The sequence below is a fragment of the Oncorhynchus mykiss genome, chromosome 5, assembly GCF_013265735.2.
Source record: "Oncorhynchus mykiss isolate Arlee chromosome 5, USDA_OmykA_1.1, whole genome shotgun sequence".
Classification (NCBI taxonomy): Eukaryota; Metazoa; Chordata; class Actinopteri; order Salmoniformes; family Salmonidae; genus Oncorhynchus; species Oncorhynchus mykiss.
In genome coordinates, this window is record NC_048569.1 from 28,742,484 (window position 1) to 28,765,041 (window position 22,558).

A 22,558-nucleotide genomic window follows, 5' to 3' on the forward strand; every position below is an offset into this window, starting at 1 on the left:
GTATTTCCAAACCTGCCAATAACAGCTAGTGTTCAGTTTCCCCCTCCCCACTCAGACCATTCCCAAACAGTCCTACCAAACAGTCTGTTCTTGCTTGAGAAATTGCTCTTTGCTAAGAAGCTATTTCTGAACATTTTAATTTAAAACAATCACCGTAAGGTACTTAATTGTTACCCAGAAATTATTTGATATTGAGATTTAAAAATATAACCATATCCGCATTGGAGTAGGGTCCTAGAAAATCTGCGTTGTGGCAAAAGAGGATGGAATCATGGAATCCAGATATTTAAACGGAATTCAACAGTATTCAAAAATGTATTGAACTTATTAGGAAATCAAATAAATGTATTAAACTTATTTGTGAGTGACATGGCTCTTCGTCTGGCATACTGTATGCATTCCATAGGGACAATGCATAATCAAGTGAAAGCCGATTGAGAAAAACACAACAATAATACTGAAAGTGGTAATTGGTGAGAGACAAGGTCGCAATAAAAACAGACTACTTACGTAAAGCCATAAAGAACATGCAGAATAGGCACTGTGACTAAAACGTTAACTAGTATAAATAAATGTAGCAACCCAAACACCCATCACCACAAGAGACTTTGCATCACAATCCTCTAGTCAAATTGCATCACTTTGCAGCTTAGGAGATGCTGTTTTGATTTGAGGGAAATGTTATTTGATGTAAAAACATATTCTCATTCCCCCTGTTGTGGTGTCACTGCTTTTCAGATGCCCATAAAGGCTTATCTTAAACCAGTTTAATGCTGAATTCAGTGATTACATCACGTAGAAGACATATTGTGATATTTGGGACAGCATGGTGGAGGGGTGAGTGTGTGTGTGTGTTGTAATGTGCCATGACACGGGTCCAGCTGGTGAGATTTACAGTAAAAGACTGAACGAGGCCACAGGATTAATGCTTTTGTTCTGCTGACATCCACGCTCAACAAGAGAGAAGTGAGACACTTGTGTGCATGTGCCACTGACTACATGGATTAATACTAGAAATGTATTTTATGAGATGTTTTTGATTCTATGGGACCATGCCTTATTTATTAAGATGTTGTTCTGGGAGGTAGTGAGGGTTTTAGATTATAATCCTAGTCATCAATCAGCACAGTGGAAGCATCCTACATGCTCTTTGTCCCTATGTCCCTAATGCCCTTTAGGCGGTGCCTGCTGCCTGGATGATGCACAATGCATAGCCATTAAAGTTATTCCATTCTGTAGTGTTTTTGTTACCTAACTGGGTATAAATAGTCTGTTATTTATGGGTTTGCTGCTGGTTTGGGGCCCTTAGAGTTTTAAGGGATTTCTGTGCCCTGCTCTTTCACAGTAAAATCTCCTGCTCTCATGGCCCAGCCATATAGAGAGCAGTAATCCAGACATGCGAACTGCTGGGATATAATTCCTATCCAGAGGTTTGTATTGGCTGGCAGCTCTCCAGCTGCATTTATTTATTTCCCCCCTCACGGGACATGGCTGCATGCTGTCAGAGGGTGAGAGGTAATGTGGATGTTGAAGTGAATGGTCTGCTAGATGGAGAATATTTTTTTGGGGGATGGAAGAGGGTATGGTGTGATGATGGAAAGTTGAGTGTGTGAGATGATGATGGAGGCTCTGGGTTTTAATGGGGACTAAACCTACATAGGGATTTTGGGAAAATGGGGTGGTGTACATACATGATCTGTCAGGGCTTCGTACCACAATTATCCCGACGGCAGCAGCAGTGTTTTCATTAGTGTAATGTTTAGAGATCTCCAGAGTTATGTAACAGTGACGCGCTGTCATCCCCTCTGGGCCTGCCCACCGCCAGTAGCATGACTGTTGTCCATTTAGTTTCTCTGAGGGGAAAAAAAACATCTGTCAGAGCCGACGGTAGGGGACACAGGGCTCGTGATTGAGAACGTAGTAGCAAGTAGGCAGGGCTCAGTGGGTTCAGTGTAGTGTGTATGATGGCAGTGAGCACAGTGGTGGCAGAGAGGATTAGAAGTCAGGGCTGATTTTCAGAATATTGCGGAGGGAAGTGAGATGGTAGTGGAGCCGTTGTGAGTAGCATGGGGTTTATGTAATGCAGTTGCAAGTGGAGAAACAGCCGAGGGTTCAAATATGAAGTTTAAGAAGTTCATTACCATCATGCAGGCGGCCATGGGGATCGTCCCCCTCAACAAACGAGAGCTCCTACCACCTGGGAGGAAACTTTGGAGACCCCCAGGGTGAGTTAAGCTGAGGTGTGCATATGAGCTTGTATGCATGAAATGAATGTTTGTCTGTCTGTATGTAGCTGTTGGTCTATTCAAGTACAAGCATCTACTGTACCTCTACAATATTTGAATCCTATGCACAAGTATTCAAAATGTTGCCAATATCGCTAGGCGACTCAAACATTATTTGGAATGTATGTTTCTGCTTTGCTCACCAGATGGTACTAGCCTACATGCTACAGCATGAGCATGTTTGTTGCCATTATTTACTGCTCAGGTCATAGATGCTGCATTTTGATTGTGACTCTGCTATTGGAGCACAGCAGATGAATGAATGTAGCAGAGGTCCTTCCTGTGAGTAGCATGGCTCTCCTTTGCTGGACCAATCCAGCACACAATCACTATTGAACCATTCTTTAGTCCATGGCCGCTACTGTATTTATCGTTGCAAATAAAATTTGCAATGTATTGCCACTCAAGCGGTTACTAAGTTGTCAAGGAAGGTTATTTTGTTTGCGTGTGTATATTTATGTGACCCCCCCCCCCCCCCACACTCACTGAGGTTGATGTTGTGGATCAATTATTCAGTGTACACAACATTGCTCTTAGTAATTCTCCCAAGGTACAGGAATTCCACTTTGTACATGAATGTGTTCTCAGTTTGAAGATGTCCTAATTGTGTGGGTCTCATGCTGACAGAAGCTTGTCAAGAAGCTTGACAAGATGTGTCTTGTCTATCACTTCCCTGCTCAGCTATAACACGGCTAGGGCAGGGGAATGGGGAGTTCGTTGGGAAGGATAAGTCAAACAACACAAGCTGAGCATTTGGTCAAAGATCACAGCAAGGTCAATCACTTTATTTATTACTATTCTGACATGAGGTCAAATGGCTGCAGAGCAAATGTTTGGCTCAAGCGCAAACAGATTACAGCTGTGTTGAGGCCTTAAGTTTGTGTGTGCGCATGCCTGTGCATCAGACTGCCTTTGCATGTGTGAGTGTTTGTTTGTGTGGTTGTGACCAGGGCAAGGCTTTGTTTTGTTATGGATTGGTATTTGAACCAATAACTTTCACTGTGTTAATGTTTCACTTCAATGGCCCGTCAGCGTTTTAATTCTCTAATGTGGAATGAAATTCATTTCATACAGTTTCTACTCATTTCAGCTGACATTTTACCAATAACAATAATTTATATGAAGTTGAACTCTATTCCTAATGTCGAGTAATGGTTATCTAAAGCCCTGCTGTCTTTCCCAATAGGGACACACCCAGTACTGACCAGTCCAACACTGATCTGTTCAGGTCCAGCTGCTCCTGGGATAGGTTCTACTGGACCAAGGAAGCCCAGTACCTGTGTCTCCGTCGACTCTCTACACCCAGCTACTCTGCTATTCTGAGGGTACCTCATCCTTTCTGCCTACTTTGTATTCTTTACCCATCCTATTCTGCCCTAACACTGTGAGCGTGTGTGGTTGGACATATGATTAACAGTGGGGCAAAAAAGTATTTAGTCAGCCACCAATTGTGCAAGTTCTCCCACTTAAAAAGATGAGAGGCCTGTAATTTTCATCATAGGTACACTTCAAAAAAAAAAAAAAAATCCAGAAAATCACTTTGTAGGATTTTTAATGAATTTATTTGCAAATTATGGTGGAAAATAAGTATTTGGTCACCTACAAACAAGCACGATTTCTGGCTCTCATAGACCTGTAACTTCTTCTTTAAGAGGCTCATCTGTCCTCTACTCGTTACCTGTATTAATGGCACCTGTTTGAACTTGTTATCAGTATAAAAGACACCTGTCCACAACCTCAAACAGTCACACTCCAAACTCCACTATGGCCAAGACCAAAGAGCTGTCAAAGGACACCAGAAACTAAATTGTAGACCTGCACCAGTCTGAGAAGACTGAATCTGCAATAGGTAAGCAGCTTGGTTTGAAGAAATCAACTGTGGGAGCAATTATTATGAAATAGAAGACATACAAGACCACTGATAATCTCCCTCTGGGGCTCCACGCAAGATCTAACCCCGTGGGGTCAAAATGATCACAAGAACTGTGAACAAAAATCCCAAAACCACACAGGGGGACTTAGTGAATGACCTGCACAGAGCTGGGACCAAAGTAACAAAGCCTACCATCAGTAACACACTACGCCGCCAGGGACTCAAATCCTGCAGTGCCAGACGTGTCCCCCTGCTTAAGCCAGTACATGTCCAGGCCCGTCTGAAGTTTGCTAGAGAGCATTTGGATGATCCAGAAGAAGATTGGGAGAATGTTATATGGTCAGATGAAACCAAAATATAACTTTTTGGTAAAAACTCAAATCGTCGTGTTTGGAGGACCAAGAATGCTGAGTTGCATCCAAAGAACACCATACCTACTGTGAAGCATGGGGGTGGAAACATCATGCTTTGGGGCTGTTTTTCTGCAAAGGGACCAGGACGAATGATCCGTGTAAAGGAAAGAATGAATGGAGCCATATATTTTGAGATTTTGAGTGAAAACCTCCTTCCATCAGCAAGGGCATTGAAGATGAAACGTGGCTGGGTCTTTCAGCATGACAATGATCCCAAACACACCGCCCGGGCAACGAAGGAGTGGCTTCGTAAGAAGCATTTCAATGTCCTGGAGTGGCCTAGCCAGTCTCCAGATCGCAACCCCATAGAAAATCTTTGGAGGGAGTTGAAAGTCTGTGTTGCCCAGCAACAGCCCCAAAACATCACTGCTCTAGAGGAGATCTGCATGGAGGAATGGGCCAAAATACCAGTAACAGTGTGTGAAAACCTTGTGAAGACTTACAGAAAACATTTGACCTCTGTCATTGCCAACAAAGGGTATATAACAAAGTATTGAGAAACTTTTGTTATTGACCAAATACTTATTTTCCACCATAATTTTGCAAATAAATTCATTAAAAATCCTACAATGTGATTTTTCTGGATTTTTTTTCTCTCATTTTGTCTGTCATAGTTGAAGTGTACCTATGATGAAAATTACAGGCCTCTCATCTTTTTAAGTGGGAGAACTTGCACAATTGGTGGCTGACTAAATACTTTTTTTTGCCCCACTGTATATGGTGCCATGTGATCTAGTCTAAACAGGAAATCCAGAATGGTTTTGCGTCAGTTGGAAAAGCTCTGAAGGATATCTATTGCCTTAGATCTTCCTTCAGTTATTCATGTTCCCCATTCACAAAGTGTATGTATCCAAGGCCTTTGTCCCATTGCCCTATTTGGTAGTTGCTGGTTCTCTCCCCTCCCCCAATGCAAATTTAACCAGGAAGACAGGACTCATCCATAGAAGCGGTTCAAAGAGAACTCCGTGTGAGAGATTCAGGCCAACCATCACAACACGTATTGTTGTGCTACACTGAATAAAAATATAAACGCAACATGTAAAGTGTTGGTCCCATGTTTCATGAGCTGAAATATACGTCCAAGAGATGTTCCATACACACAAAAAGCTTATTTCTCTCAAATTGTGTGCCTAAATTTGTTTACATCCCTGTTAGTGAGCATTTCTCCTTTGCCAATATAATCCATCCACCTGACAGGTGTAACGTATCAAGAAGCTGATTAAACAGCGTGATCATTTCACAGGTGCACCAACTGGGGAGCCAGGCCCAGCCAATCAGAATGAGTTTTTTCCCCCACAAAAGGGCTTTATTATAGACAGAAAAACTCCTCAGCATCCCTCCCACCTCTCATCAGACAATCCTGCAGGTGAAGAAGCTGGATGTGGAGGTTCTGGGCTGGCGTGGTTACACGTGGTCTGTGGTTGTTAAGCTGGTTGGACGTAATGCCAAATTCTCTAAAATAGAAGTTGGAGGCAGCTTATGGTAGAGAAATTAACACAATTCTCTGGCAACAGCTCTGGTGGACTTTCCTGCAGTCAACATGCCAATTGCACGCTCCCTCAACTTGAGACATCTGTGGCATTGTGGTGTGTGACAAAACAGCACATTTTAGTGGCCTTTTGTTGTCCCCAGCACACACACAAGGTGCACCTGTGTAATGATCATGCTGTTTAATCAATTTCTTGACATATGCCACACCTGTCGGGTGGATGGATTATCTTGGCAAAGGAGAAAAGCTTACTTGGTAAAATATCCCTTACACAGCCTGGAGGTGTGTTGGGTCATTGTCCTGTTGAAAAACAAATGATAGACCCACTAGTCCGAACCAGATCGTATGGCGTATTGCTGCAGAATGCATTGGGAGCCGTGCTGGTTAAGTGTGCCTTGAATTCTAACTAAATCAGTGTCACCAGCAAAGCACCCCCACACATTAAACACCTTCTCCATGGTTTATCACACACACAGAGATCATCCGTTCACCCACACTGCCTCTCACAAAGACACGGCGGTTGGAACCAAATATCCAATTTGGACTCCAGACCAAAGGACAAATTTCCACCGGTCTAATGTCCATTGCTTGTGTTTCTAGGCCCAAGCAAGTCTCTTTTTATTGCTGTCTTTTTTAGTAGTATTTTCTTTGCAGCAATTCAACCATGAAGGTCTGATGTATCTGTTACTTGAACTCTGCGACGCATTTATTTGGCCTGCAATTTCTGAGGCTGGTAACTCTAATGAACTAATGTAACTCCTGGGTCTTCCTTTCCTGTGGCGGTCCTCATAGCGCCTGATGATTTTTGCGACTGCACTTGAAGAAATGTTCAAAGTTCTTTATTTTTCAGATTGACTGACCTTCATGTATTAAAGTAATGATGGACTGTCATTTCTCTTTGCTTATTCGAGCTGTTCTTGCCATAATATGGACTTAGTTCTATTTGGTAAAAGACCATCATCTGTATACGATCCCTACACAACTGATTGGCTCAAACGCATTAAGGAAAGAAATTCCACAAATTAACTTTTAACGAGGCACACCTGTAAATTCAAATACTTTCCAGGTGACTACCTCCATGAAGCTGGTTTAGAGAATGCCGAGTGTGCAAAGCTGTCATCAAGGCAAAGGGTGGCTACTTTGAAGAATCTCAAATATAAAATAGACTTTTATTTGTTTAGCACTTTTTTGGTTACTACATGATGATTCCATATGTGTTATTTCATAGTTTGTATGCCTTCACTGTTATTCTACAATGTAGAAAATAGCAAAAAACAAAGAGAAACCATGGAATGATTAGGTGTTCCCAAACTTTTGTGTGTGTGTGATGCAGAAATCGCTCCGCCATTTCCTGGTTGCTAAAATTTGAATAGTTCACCTAATTTCAGTTTGTGACAAAACAAGCAGCAAGTATAGTGTAGAGCAGCCAAACTCAACTGGCGGTCCAGTCCTGGCCCAGAGAATAGTCAATCCGGATGGGATAACATATTGCATTTTGTTATATAAAAGTCAATACATTATTTTTTGACAGCATTAAAAAAAATCTACCGGGCGCAGCGGCCTCTTCAACCTCTCACTCTCTCTCTGTTGCCAACTCTCCAGTAAGGAAAGTAGCTATTGACTGTCCTAAAAGTTGCTTGAAGTTGCTAAATGACGCCATCACCTAATTTGCATAATTGGCCATGTGCATGAAATTGTGATGGACGCTGTTAGGCGAGAGGAATAATGTTGTGGGAGAGACAAAAAATGAGTAAAAAAACACCCTAAATATGTTTAGAACTACAAATGAACTTTCTTCTGTTGATTCTTGTTCTTTTTTTATGTCACAATTCCACCCCTCCTCCTTTATCTGGGCTTGGGACCGGCAAAAGTGACCCAAAAGAGACACTTTGGCGGAGTTACTTAGTTTATTTTATTTTTTATTTTTCTTAATTTGGTTTTTAACCTTATGGTCCACTTAGGAGCCTACAACAAGTCACAGTAAAACATGACATTTTTTTATATATTTTTTGTATACAATCTAAATGGACCAAAAAGAGACAATAGAAAAAAATGGCAATGGCAATGTGAGAAAATGATGGTAAGTAACTAGTCTGGCCCTGATTCAGGTTAATTTTTAAATTTTTTATGTAAGCCAGAGTGGGATCAGCCAGCGGCGGCTTCTCCCATGCGCGATTCATTTGCAGTCTGGACGCGGAGGGGTGAACATCTCCTGCTCTGACTGCAGCTGGGAGGGACTGCTGCGTGAGGACTGGGCCGCCTGTGAGTGCTTTGGGACGGGGGTGGGGCCCACTGCAGCACCCGCTGCTTGTTGAGAAGAGTAAGAACGATACGTGCTTTCAAGTCAGTCTCCAATAACACCAGAAAAAGTCGCTAGATTTGTCGCTAGTCGCTTTTCTGAAAATGTGCCCGCTAGTGGTCTGAATAGTCGCTAAATATAGAGACAGTCGCTAAGTTGGCAACACTGCTCTCTCGATTGAAGCAACGCCCACCTCTACTAGTGCCGACTAATCCAATCGCGTGGCCACGTTTTACACAATCACATGAATTCAAATATCCTTTGTGTAACCTTGGGACAAGCAGGCAGAAAGAAGCAGATTTGACCGCAGTTCAACTGTAAATATGACATAAGGAGCTTTGTTACCAGTATCTTTGTTTAATATGGCTTGTTAAATAAAAAATTAAGTTAAACCATATTCAAAGACGAGTGGACGGAATAGTATTCATTCATTCTCCCTGCAACTAGCACAAAACCAATGTGTCCGTAGCTCTTGTGAAAAGTGTCAATGTTAACAGATTACCAGAGTAATTTACTCAAATCCCACACCAAAGTCCTTGTCCCTGACAGCCCAACAACATGCAATGGAGTGTTCACTGAGGATAGCTTGGGTTTTGGGAGAAAAACAACTTTTCCAGATGCTGAGATGGTAAAAGAATGCATGTGTGAAGTTGCTGACACTTTGCTTGAAGGTAAACTAAAAGATGAGCTCATGGAAAAGATCAAACTGATCCCAATGTCAGATTCCACAACAATGCGGAGAACAGAAATTTTACCTGAAGATTTAATTTAACAACTTGAGGCCATTCAGAGTTAAATGCATGGTGCATTCTGAATGCCCTCCTGTCGTGTAATCTGACAGTGGGATCTGTTTGATCTTTTCCATGAGTTTATCTTTTAGTTTACCTTCAAGCAAATGTTTTTGCATAGACAAATATGCAACCACTTTTGTTCTTCGGCATGTTTACATTCTAAATGAGTTGCAATTCAAATTCTTAGTCTCATTTAATGTACAGACCTGTTTGTTGCTATGCTGTACCACAGCGCCAATAAAGGACGATATCCATCAAGACCTTTGCCACCAAGGAAATTTGTCACTGGACCTTCTGAAATAGGAGTTGAGTACCCCTGGTGTAAAGCATCATTGTACTATCTAAACCATTGTGAAATTACTTTTCCATAACTACAAATATTGTATTTTCAGCTGTTTGACGCTTGTGTACAAAACTGATAGTAAAAAACAAAACTTAAACATGCGAACATTGAAGAGATGCCACTTCTTAGACTTGCTTTCTGTAATGACAGATCTATACCTCATATTTCTATGTGAATGTGGTTGCTTTCAGTAATCTGGAAGGATCCATTTTGCCAGAAAATGTACAGCATTCCAAGCAAAAATTAATGCGTGTTTACATTTTTTTTTGTAAAAGTAAAATGCACATTTGAGCATTGCATCAGTTATTTGATTCTTTGTTCAAGCAATGGACTGCAATTGCTCTACATATTTGTCGAGATGAAAATATCGAGACCACTTAGATTACCCCATCTTGAATTGGTACATCCTAATACGGTCTTCCCTTGCAGCGCTCTCAGACTCACTCAATTTGCTGGGTTGTTTTACTGATAATTTAAAAAAAACATGGGAAAAAATGTTAAATATGATATTGGATAGGCTGCATGTTACTTTTAACAATAGTCGTTGTCGAATTTCCTTTGTTTGAATCACAAGAAAAGTGGTCTCTGGTTTGAAAGTGCATGATGCCCGTAAATGGAGGGAGACTCTTCAGTCTTAGCAGATATGAGACACATTATTTCAAAGTAAGTAAAACTAGCGATTCTAAGGTCCATTATAAATGATTCCTTATTGTTTAATGATCTTGTTGCGATGTTAATTTCGCTGACACACACTAGAGAACAAATGTTTTACAAAGTTTCAAGTCTGTCACGGGACCCTTACTGGAACGTTTCCACCTGCTGCTGCTAACGTTACATAGTATCACGAAGGAATGAGTTCACTCGTCGCAACCATCAAAAGACTGCCTGTCAACTTTTGCATGCCAAGCCATGTTGTGATATTCCGTATGAAATGAAGATATTACTTAATATGGTGTTTGAAGTCATTGCACAATGGGAAATCAAAGGAATAATTTAGTAAAAAAATAATTAATGATTGCGTCTGAGCAAGGGTGGCAATATTTGGGAGTAAATATCCCCCCCCCAAAAAAATAAATCCTACTAGTGGTTTTAATGGATTGCTGTTGGTAGAAGTTACCTACCCTGAGGTGATATACAGCGTAGTTATGATCCTTTTTTAATGTTCCCGTGTATTTAATAGACAGTGCGTAGTCACTCCATGTAATGTGGCTGTACTGCAAGTAGAGGGCGTACTACAACCAAACAATCTAGAGTGGATTAGACTGATGGCTAGGATGGCTACCCTTCAGATAAAACCACAGTACTTCTCGGCCATAATGGGAACTATAGATTTTCATTGCCCGACTTCTAGCTGTCGTGTGTAGATTCGTTTTTTTTAGTATGGTTGGTTCCCTTGCTTGTGCTCTCTTTGCAGTTATGTGTCTGTGTTTATGATTGACAGCGCTGCATGCACTTTTTTGTTTTTGTCTGAGTGAGATTAAAGGATCTGTTCTTCTAAGCCACATCCTATGAGGGTAGCTCAGTGTTATTTCAGCCATTTCAATGTAGAAATGCTCATTCTCATCAGAGAAACTGTGTTCTCGTGTAATTCTCTCAGGAAGCCAAGACTCAGCCAGCTGACCTGCCAGTGAACTAAATGACATCACACAGCAGAAAAAGCCAATTTGACTCACTGTGCCACTGGGCTTGCCTGTACCCTGTTCTCATCACTGTTCAGGAGAGACAGATGTACAGTAGGAGCAAGCATATTATACACACTTGGTTCTCTCTCTGCCTCAATACTCAATACCACTGTCCTACCACTAGGATGTAGCACCACTCTCACCGACAGCTGGTCAGGAAGGATTTGTTAGGAGTGGTTTTAAGATGCTGTACTGTGGGAGATGGAATACGTGTGTGGTAAATGTTGGTATTTTTGGTGAGCTCCTGTCCTGTAAAATGTTCCCTCGCTGATCCAGAAGCTGGATACATTTTTCATAATGCTGGCTACTTCAAATATTTGGGAATGCACTGTTGCACTGCCCAACATTCCATCTCTCTGCCTGGAGGTATACATACTACAGACCCCCAGACTCCCACGCTCTGGTCTGCTAACTAGTATCCACACTGATTCCAATTATCTTGTCTCTTTTTTTTATCATGGTGGATTTTGCAATATCCTCCATCACGTGTGTGGCTATATCCTAATTCCTCACACTCAATCACAAGTGATTTACAATGTAGTTCTACTAGTCTGTAGAATACCTGTGTGTCAATCAATATATGCTCATTCTATATTGAGTCATAGCAATAGTCAAGGGGTTTATTCACTAGGAACCAAACACAGAGGACTAGCCTGTACTTTCCCAATAGGAAACGTTAATTTTCGCTGCAAAAGGTTTTCTGTTGCACAACGTTTTGCCACAGTTTGCTAGTGTGCACTAATGAATACACCCCAGTCCTCCCTTACCACTCCTTATCTGTCCTGTGAGTCCAAACTTCTAAAAGTGGATTATGATCTGTCCCATCCTCTGTCAGCCAGAGTGATGCCCCCATTTCCAAAAGCCTGGGCTGGAGATGTCAGCAGCACAGGGATTCGGCTCCACTTAATTTTAAGTAAAAAAAAAAAAAAAGTTATTCAAACCTGCGCTCTCAGATTGGCTGTGTGTGCCCCCGTGTGTTTTTTAAAGTATGTGGTAAAAGCGTTTGTTTTTCTGTATGTGTGAGTATTTGGGTTAAATGCTTACACACACAATTGCATACTCATTTGTATGTGTGTGCGATTTAGGTCGGTGCATTATTTTGTGTGTGTATTTTAATCATCAGCATGGTTGTGCGATTGTGTAAACACAGTCTGTGGATGGTGGGATTTGCGCTGAATGTAGGCCAGCAGAATCCAGCTTATGTCAAAGCTAGGCAGGCCAAAGCAGGGTGTTGCAGTTACCGCTGGTGCTGCTGTGGAAATGGAGGAGGTAGAGTCGTAGCAGCGCATCAGAGGAGGTAGAGGAGCAGAGGAGAAACCATGAAGACGGTCCTTCACCAGCACAGGAAATGGATCCACACCTACAAGGCCACTCCCATCCTCAAGGGGCTTGTGAGTGACTCCAGCTTGGCTCTAGATAGTTAGACAGGTGGTCTTTGGGTGGAAAGGTAAGAAGGTAGACAGGCAGTTGTGACAAGTGTTTTATGAAGGGTGTAGTAGTTTCAGTGAGTGAAGTTGGTAAAAATGTGCGTCAGTGGTTATTTTGGTAGAGTTCTGTTTTCAACTGGTGGTATGGGGTCTGTGTTGTAAGGCTGACGGTGTGTGGAATAAGTAGTCCATGTGTGATGCTGGTTAGTAGACTGATAACTCACACAATTCTTCCACTGCTCTGTCGTTTGCTACATACAGTGCCTTGCGAAAGTATTCGGCCCCCTTTAACTTTGCGACCTTTTGCCACATTTCAGGCTTCAAACATAAATATATAAAACTGTATTTTTTTGTGAAGAATCAACAACAAGTGGGACACAATCATGAAGTGGAACGACATTTATTGGATATTTCAAACTTTTTTAACAAATCAAAAACTGAAAAATTGGACGTGCAAAATTATTCAGCCCCCTTAAGTTAATACTTTGTAGAGCCACCTTTTGCTGCGATTACAGCTGTAAGTCGCTTGGGGTATGTCTCTATCAGTTTTGCACATCGAGAGACTGAAATGTTTTCCCATTCCTCCTTGCAAAACAGCTCGAGCTCAGTGAGGTTGGATGGAGAGCCTTTGTGAACAGCAGTTTTCAGTTCTTTCCACAGATTCTCGATTGGATTCAGGTCTGGACTTTGACTTGGCCATTCTAACACCTGGATATGTTTATTTTTGAACCATTCCATTGTAGATTTTGCTTTATGTTTTGGATCATTGTCTTGTTGGAAGACAAATCTCCGTCCCAGTCTCAGGTCTTTTGCAGACTCCATCAGGTTTTCTTCCAGAATGGTCCTGTATTTGGCTCCATCCATCTTCCCATCAATTTTAACCATCTTCCCTGTCCTTGCTGAAGAAAAGCAGGCCCAAACCATGATGCTGCCACCACCATGTTTGACAGTGTTCAGGGTGATGAGCTGTGTTGCTTTTACGCCAAACATAACGTTTTGCATTGTTGCCAAAAAGTTCAATTTTGGTTTCATCTGACCAGAGCACCTTCTTCCACATGTTTGGTGTGTCTCCCAGGTGGCTTGTGGCAAACTTTAAATGACACTTTTATGGATATCTTTAAGAAATGGCTTTCTTCTTGCCACTCTTCCATAAAGGCCAGATTTGTGCAATATACAACTGATTGTTGTCCTATGGACAGAGTCTCCCACCTCAGCTGTAGATCTCTGCAGTTCATCCAGAGTGATCATGGGCCTCTTGGCTGCATCTCTGATCAGTCTTCTCCTTGTATGAGCTGAAAGTTTAGAGGGACGGCCAGGTCTTGGTAGATTTGCAGTGGTCTGATACTCCTTCCATTTCAATATTATCGCTTGCACAGTGCTCCTTGGGATGCTTGGGAAATCTTTTTGTATCCAAATCCGGCTTTCTTCACAACAGTATCTCGGACCTGCCTGGTGTGTTCCTTGTTCTTCATGATGCTCTCTGCGCTTTTAACGGACCTCTGAGACTATCACAGTGAAGGTGTATTTATACGGAGACTTGATTACACACAGGTGGATTGTATTTATCATCATTAGTCATTTAGGTCAACATTGGATCATTCAGAAATCCTCACTGAACTTCTGGAGAGAGTTTGCTGCACTGAAAGTAAAGGGGCTGAATAATTTTGCACGCCCAATTTTTCAGTTTTTGATTTGTTAAAAAAGTTTGAAATATCCAATAAATGTTCTACTTCATGATTGTGTCCCACTTGTTGTTGATTCTTCACAAAAAAATACAGTTTTATATCTTTATGTTTGAAGCCTGAAATGTGGCAAAAGGTCGCAAAGTTAAAGGGGGCCGAATACTTTCGCAAGGCACTGTATTTTAGTCAGAGACTGCCATCATTGAAGTTGTTTGTGGCATGGGGGGGGGGGGGGGCCTTGTACAAAAGTAATCAGTGATCGGATTGTCTCTAACCAAGTATCAAAGCCAATGACACATTTTCAAACTGCCACTTTACCCACGTGTGTTCTGGCTCTGGCCCAACCCCTCGGTTTCGGGACCAATCGGACGGCTCCTTATGTGTTCACATTCTGTGACGGGTCGGGGAGGTATTCCGATCTAGACTCATTATGGAGAAGGAACTCTTCCGTGGGCGTGGCGTAGCGTTTGGCGGGTGCAAGGAGTCTGGTTAGCCAGGCAAAGTGATTAGTTGGTGTGTACTGTACTATGTGCTCAGAGAGCATGTGTTGGAAACATAAGAGTTTGTTTGTGCCAGGTATAGTACTGTTATCTTTTGTGTTGGCTATATGAGATTTGGAGTACGATGTTTTGATGTATTCTATTGGCATGGTCATTCAAGATTAATCTGACTCTGTATGTCTTGTTGAAATGAGAAACAAATGGTTAATATATCCTGTTCTAACCCTTATTATGGAATGTGCCCTTCTCCCAAAGAGCCCAGTCATGGAGGAAACCATGTGGGAGCAGTATACTGTGACACTGCAGAGGGTGAGTCTAGTTTTGCAATACACACACCGTACTGGATTACTACACAATACAATATATTGCTTGCCATTACTGCAACCATAACACCCTTTACTCCAACCATATCACATTTCAGTGCATAACATTACCCTTCTTGTAGGGTTATAGCCAAACCAGATATTAATTATAATTTCCATCTACAGCTACACCACCAGATTACAATGCAATATACTGTAGATCCTTTTAAGCTCTGTTTCTTTCAAAACATGTGCTATAATATCAACCCCAGGGGTACGTAGAGTGCCGTCGAGGGTACGCCAAATAAAAATGTGATCCACATAAAATTAAAATCTTCACATTTTGAAACAGTCCATTTATGTTTTCCAACGGGGCTAAACATTTGGGTGAGGTTTTTTTCTCGCCTGAATAGCCTCGTTTCACTGCCCAAAATTAAACCATCTAGTGTTCAGCAAAATCACAACACAATGTCAAATACAGGTAGCCTAGTCAAATAATTAACATCCAATCATATCAACTGTTAAATGCTGACCACACCTGTTGAGTCGTGTGCGCAAGCGTTGCAAAATAAATGTAAACATGCATGTTATTCAATTATTGCACCTACACTGCTTGCACGCCAACAAGCGTCTGCGTTGCCAAGCGCTAATACAGTCAGTTCTATTTGTGACCCTGAACGGGGTGCAAGTTCTGCCTCTCCTATCTCCTCATTGGTTTATAGAAGCAGATACCCAGATGCCATCTCCTTGTTGGTTATAACCACGTGGTTGATTGAAAGATGAACTGAGTTTGGTCGGTTGTCGTGATAACTATGAAAGTTCAATGCCAATCGCCATAGAAAGTCCAATGAAGAAATAGCCTGGAAGGAGAAGAGATGACTAGAAATGATTCAGTTGACTGTTTTTATGTGTGGATTAATTGTCGGAGTAGAGGACCTTGTGCATTTCAGGTAAAATAACAACTCAATGTTTATATCCCAGAACAAATTAGCTAGAAACAGCAAGCTAGCTAAATAGGATAAATTAGCTAGCAACTGCAAGCTAGCTAGCTAAATTGCCATAAATATTTAATACTTTTTGCCCTGTCCCCAAATTAATATATTTGGTTCAGAGTTTGTTTTTGAAATTTCAACCTGCATGTCGTGATTTCGTTTGGTGTGGGGGGGACAAAATCAATTGGCGCATGCGCAGCTGATTTCGATACGGTGTTACTCTCTCGTGAAAATTCCACTAACGGTCTGTATGTAGCCAAACGTAGCTGCTGCTCATTCCGTTTGCTCGAAAATGGATAAAGGGTAAAAAAAAAAAAAGTAAGGCCCACATCTATAGACGCATACATACCAGCTCTACTGGTAGTACTGCTACTACCAGCAGTGCTACTACACCTGCATCTGTCTGACAGATGCTTCCACGAGCACATCCAATGCCAGCATCAGTAATTCTACAATTGTTGTTAGCCCAGCTAGCATGGACACTGACAGTTGTGAATCTGATGCAGCTGAAGAGCTACTGCCCCCTTACCCAGGGAAAGCACCGAACCAGACATTGGCCCATCAAAGAGGCGCAAATATGATGAACTACATTGATTTGGGGTTCACTTATATTGGGAGTAGTGCCTTTCCTCAGCCACAGTGTGTTATATGTGTAAAAGTCTCACAACTCGATGAAACCTTCACTCTTGCACAGACATTTTAGAAACAAAACATGCCAATTTGAACAATAAGCCGCAGGAGTTTTTTGAGCGAGAATTCAGACTTTCGAGTAGTAAGACCTATAAAAGCAACAGATACCATTAATAAGAAGGGGCTAAAAGCATCTAGAATGGTGAGCTACCGAGTGGCTAGGACAGGCAAGCCCCATACATTGTACTGGACATGTTTGTGACATTAAATGGACTTTGGTGATCAAGATGTTTTGGTATCTGTACTGATGGCACAAAAGCCATGCCAGGGAAACATAGTGGAGTGTTAACGGGCGTGCAAGCAGTTGCTCCTGAAACCACTTGGGTACACTGTAGCATCCACCGAGAGGCTCTTGCTGCCTAGGGAATGCTTGACAGCTTGAAAGACGTTTTGGACACTGCAGTGAAAATGGTTAACTTTGTTAAATCAAGGCCCCTGAACACTCGTGTATTTTCTGCACTATGCAATGATATTGGCAGCGACCATGTAACACTTTTACAACATACAGAAGTGCGCTGGTTATCAAGGGGCAAAGTATTGACATTTTTTTTTTTAATTGAGAGACGAGCTTAAAGTTATTTACTGATCATCATTTTCACTTGCCTGACCACTTGCATGAGTTTCTCACATGACTGGCCTATCTGGGTGATGTTTTTTTCTCATCTGAATGATCTGAGTCTAGGATTACAGGGACTCAACTATATACAATGTGTGGGACAAAATTGAGGCTATGATTAAGAAGTTGGAGTTCTCTGTTTGCATAAACAAGGACAACACACAGGTCTTGCCATCATTGTATGATTTTTTTTTTTGTGTGTGTGCAAATGAACTCAAGCTTATGGACAATGTCAAATGTGATATGGCAAAGCACCTAAGTGAGTTGGGTGCACAATTACACAGGTACTTTCCTGAAACGGATGACCCAAACAACTGGATTCATTATCCCTTTCATGCCCTGCCTCCAGTCCACTTACCAATATCTGAACAAGAGCCTCATTAAAATTGCAACAAGCGGTTCTGTGAAAATGTAATTTAATCAGAAGCCACTGCCAGATTTCAGGATTAGGAGTATCCTGCCTTGGCAAAAAAATGTGCTGTTAAGACACTGATGCCCTTTGCAACCACGTACCTATGTGAGAGTGGATTCTCGGCCCTCACTAGCATGAAAATGAAATACAGGCACAGACTGTGTGGAAAATGATTTAAGACTGAGACTCTCCAATACAACCCAACATTCCAGAGTTATGTGCATCCTTTCAAGCACATCCTTCTCATAAACCTGTGGTGAGTTATTCACAATTTTGATGAACAAATAAGGTTTTATATGTAAGATGGTTAAATAAAGAGCAAAATTATTAATTATTATTATTTGTACCCTTGTCCTATAAGAGTTCTTTGTCACTGTCACAATCTGGCTCGTGGGAAAACTCATACTCATTCTTATGTTTTTAATAAATGTATTGTGTAGTGTGTGTGTGGCAGGCTTACAATGATGGCAAAAAAACATTTGAGAGTGCGCTGACCCTGGTGCTAGAGAGGATACGCAGCCTGAGGTTGAATGTTTGAAGGGGTATGGGACTGTAATAAGTTTGGGAACCACTGATCTAGAACATGTTCATTCATCTACAGCACACATTCCATGCATGCAGCACATCTGCCCAGCACTGTTAATCGTGTGTAGCTCACACTCATTGTCTCATAGCCTCACTCTATGCTCTGGATATGAAGCTGCTTTTAACAAATAGATTTTGTTGACCACCACATCACTGACCCTTCCACATCCAGCTGTCATATGCGCTCTCTAGACTCTCTTTCTTCATCCATCCTTCTACATCCCCTTAGTCCCAGTTTCTTTCATAATCCTCGTTCCAATTTACCCTTCCTCCCTTCCTCTTTCTTTAGCTTACCATATCACTCGCTCTCTAACAATCCATTGCCTCCATTGTCCCTGTCTCTCTCTGGTATTGAAAGACATTGGAGTGGAGCAATTTTATTTAAAATGAATTGTACAGATGGGAGAGGGTGGGGTGGGGTGGAGTCTTGGAGGACCATCAAATCTTTGCTCCAATCTCATCTTGGCAGCGCAGGGGCAGGTACACCACACAGACAACAAGGACAGGGACAGAAGGGTACACCCCCCCCCCCACACACACACACACACACACACACACACACACACACACACAAAGTAAACTTAGACTTACTTAAAATAATTAGATATATTCACTCCGAAACTAACCTGAACAGACACAGGCGCTTGCACGCACAGAAATCTAATCTAAACACCCATACAAACACATCTCTAATACATGTCTTCTCCACTTCAGGACCCCAAGATGGGTTTTGGTATTGCAGTGTCCGGGGGGCGGGACAACCCCAATGAGGAAAGCGGGGAGATGTCCATAGTAGTGTCTGACGTGCTTCAGGGAGGGCCCGCCGATGGCCTGCTATTGTACGTACCTCCTGTCTATCAATCATAATGATGCATCATGTGTTCTGTCATTTTAATCTGCAGTTTGAATATCTCACAGTGGATTTGTTTTCCCTCGCATGTTAATTGTGTTTTGTAGTGAGAATGACCGGGTGGTGCAGGTGAACGCTATTCCCATGGATGGTGTGCCACACTCCTTCGCTGTACAGACCCTCAGAAAGTGTGGGAAAGTAGCCAAAATTGTGAGTATAATATTTGACATCTGTTTTATTATGGTTGCAACAAAAAAAAAAGATGCTTGTGATTTTACATTTAGGACTCAAGTATAGGAGTTTTGGATCTGAGGGTTGGATAAGTGTCAATGATTCCTGACTGTTCAGTCAGTGCCTGATGTGGTCTTTGGTTTTGACAGACAGTCAAGAGGCCCAGGAAGGTTTCGGTCAACCTGCTGAAACACGGCCCTTCCCCTGACGACCGTGTCTTCAACAACAATGACTATGACCAGGACCGCCACAGTGTGTACAGTGGACGCAGTGGTCATCAAGATCGTGACCACAGCCAGGAGAGGGGAGGTTACACAGACGCTGGCTACCAGGGACAGGGCTTTGACCGGGATTACGGTCGAGATGACCGGGGCAGGAGTATGGAGAGGGACATTGATCCAGAGAGGCAGTACAGACGAGACGGCAGCAAAGGTCGGACTCTGGACCGCGAACGTAGCCCTGACCGCCGCTACAAAAGTGACCGCACTCTTGACCGTGACCACAGCCCCAATCTGCGTTACCGTAGTGATCTCACTCTTGACCGCGACCCCAGCCCTGACAGGCGTTTCCGTAGCGAACGTACTCTGGACCGGACTAACAGCCCTGACTTGCGATACAGAGCTGGTCACAGTCCTTCCCGCAGTCACGGTCGCGACCACAGCTTTGAGCGGAACCGCAAACGTGTTCCTAGTGACCGCGACCAGAAGAAGGAGCAGATGAAGAGGAGTGGGAGCAGGGAACGTTTGGACCGTTCACCCTCCCCCGTATCCATGCCAATCCCCATGTCCCGCCCTCCTTGGGAGCCGGAGCCCCTGGAGAAACCCGTTAGTGTGCTGCTACTGAAGAACAGGCCCAACGAAGGTCAGTATAGGTCTATACGAAATATTACATTATATTGATCTTGCTCCTCCATTTCTGTTTACTCTACCTACCCTCTCCAAGACTGCCTTTTTTTAAATGTTTGCTTAGTTTTTATGTTGACGTGTGTTTGTTATAGAGTATGGTCTGCATCTGGGTAGTCAGCTGTTCATTAAGGAGATGACCAGCACAGGTCTGGCCTGCAGGGATGGCAACCTCCAGGAGGGAGACATCATACTGAAGGTAGGAAGGGCCTCACACAGACACACCACTGTTTTATCTCTGCCCTGGGGGAAGTATTGTTTCACTGCTGCCTCTTCAATAATGATGTGTAGAGTTGGCCAAAAGCATGACAGCACTCTCTTAGACAGGTGGCTACAGATGTGAATGTGCTTTGACATCTCACCCTGTGTCAGATCAATGGTACGGTGACAGAGAACCTGTCTCTGAGTGATGCAGGGAAGCTGATCGAGAAGTCTCGTGGGAAGCTGCAGCTGGTGGTGCAGAGAGACAGAAGACAGGTCCTCATCAGGATTCCTCCCCTGGTAGACAGTGACTCTGAGCTCGATGGTGAGAGACCCGCCACTCTGTCTCTGTTGCAGCAGCTCCTTTCCTTTTTAAGGAAAACACTTTTTATGTGGACAGATTCAGAACTGTCCCCGTGCTTTTTTCTTTCATTGACCTTCTGTATAATCTGCTGATTTGAACATGTACGTTTTCTGCTGTTCATTGTTCTGTCCCTGTCTGGTTTATTGAAATGTCTGTTTAGTTTTTGTTTGATTCTCGCAGAAAGCACTTTCCACCTTTTTGGGATAATCCTTTATTTTATTTTACTTTACTCACCCTCCACATGATCATTGGTATAGAGATGTCACATGACCCAGAGGCTTCTCACCCACAATGTTCCATTCAGGGATGTGGTGTGTGAGCACTTACCTCGGGAATATAATACCCCTCATAGTCCACCTATTGAATATGACAGAGTTGTATTATCTTATGGTCTGAAATGTAGCATATGTGCTGTCTAAGATTGGAACTGCAGCTAAGTTATTGAGTACAGGAGTGCATGTCTGTGTATCACTGCCACAGTGTAATAACTGTGTGAGGTTTGCTGTGTCTGTTTCACTCTACTTATAATATGTTTCATGTTTCTTGGGTAAAAAGTTGAGTTGGTGTTTCACTGAGGCTGTATGTATGAATCATGACTTGGGTGATCTGTCTGAAGATGAACTAGATGTTGGTGATATTTTGTGTTCCAGATATCTCAGAGATCGGGTCGTACCGCTCCTACTCGCCACAGGATGACCGACGGGCCCCCACCTCAGACCTGTCTTCCCATTCCTCCAATGAGAGGCTCAGAGACAAACCCAGGTAACCTGTCACCCTCTGGTCCCACCTGCACTATGGATCACTCTTATGTACCGGTAACAAGTTCAGATATTTACAGAATTACTGTTTTTACTCCATCACTATGAGAAAAGTCTACTTTGACTGTAGCTGTGCTGTAGAGTTTGAGAATCATAGGATTCTGTGTGCGTTAACATCAGGGAGGACCCACCAAGCAGGCTGGCTAAGATGGGCGCCATGCCGACACCGTTCGCCATGCCAGCACGAGTATCGGATAGAGTTATGGAGGACACGCCCCCTCTGCAAGCAGAGAGGGAGGAGTCCCGCCCAGAAACGCCCCCAGGTAACTACAATGCCTTGAAACAAATGAATACGATAGATACTAATTTTTTCCTGTTATTATATAACCAGCATCGGGTAAATTACACCTAGGGCTGTACCTTATTACCGGCAGTTATGTCATAAACACAGTCAAATTCCACGTGACCATTGCATTTGATTTGATACCTGCATTTGATGGTAATGGTGCTTTTAAGACACCTGTTCGGGATGTTCAAGTCCGAAAATCGGAGCTCTAGAAAGGTGCCAGAGTTTCCGTCTTGGAATTCTGATTTGGACGACTGCTCAAAACGGTTTTTCCCAGGCAATCCAATTTTTTTCAGAGTTCCCAGTTGTCTTGAATATACTAAAGTCGGGAGATGTCTGAGTTTCCAGTTGTTTTGAACATGGCATTAGTCTCTGCGGAGGGAGGGAGAGAGCAGCAAAGGGTCAGCCTCTCAAAGTCCCTGCTCTCTCATTCCTTTCCTCTGGTGAGACTGACCAGAGAGAGGGGACACAGTCTTCCACCTTATGACGTAACTTGAGTCGTACCGCATCATCAAGCACAAATTC

At 42.7% G+C, this 22,558-nt stretch overlaps 1 protein-coding gene across 6 annotated transcripts in view; it reads left to right on the forward strand.

Moving 5' to 3' along the window:
• LOC110523554 (tight junction protein ZO-2) overlaps nucleotides 1–22,558 on the forward strand; it is a 43,271-nt gene that overhangs the window by 5,023 nt on the left and 15,690 nt on the right. For 2 of the 6 annotated variants that reach the window (XM_021602346.2, XM_021602348.2), the window contains exons 1-10: nucleotides 10,028–10,156; nucleotides 11,091–12,566; nucleotides 15,040–15,093; nucleotides 19,096–19,220; nucleotides 19,339–19,441; nucleotides 19,612–20,323; nucleotides 20,460–20,563; nucleotides 20,737–20,890; nucleotides 21,580–21,691; nucleotides 21,868–22,010. In XM_021602346.2, the coding sequence (XP_021458021.2) occupies nucleotides 12,495–12,566; nucleotides 15,040–15,093; nucleotides 19,096–19,220; nucleotides 19,339–19,441; nucleotides 19,612–20,323; nucleotides 20,460–20,563; nucleotides 20,737–20,890; nucleotides 21,580–21,691; nucleotides 21,868–22,010 (1,579 nt within the window). In that variant the 5' untranslated portion in view covers nucleotides 10,028–10,156; nucleotides 11,091–12,494. Of the gene's footprint in view, nucleotides 1–3,471; nucleotides 3,611–8,271; nucleotides 8,323–9,876; nucleotides 10,157–11,090; nucleotides 12,567–15,039; nucleotides 15,094–19,095; nucleotides 19,221–19,338; nucleotides 19,442–19,611; nucleotides 20,324–20,459; nucleotides 20,564–20,736; nucleotides 20,891–21,579; nucleotides 21,692–21,867; nucleotides 22,011–22,558 lie in introns of those variants that run through there. The other 4 variants (XM_021602350.2, XM_036977207.1, XM_021602349.2 and 1 more) reach the window with 4 other exon arrangements.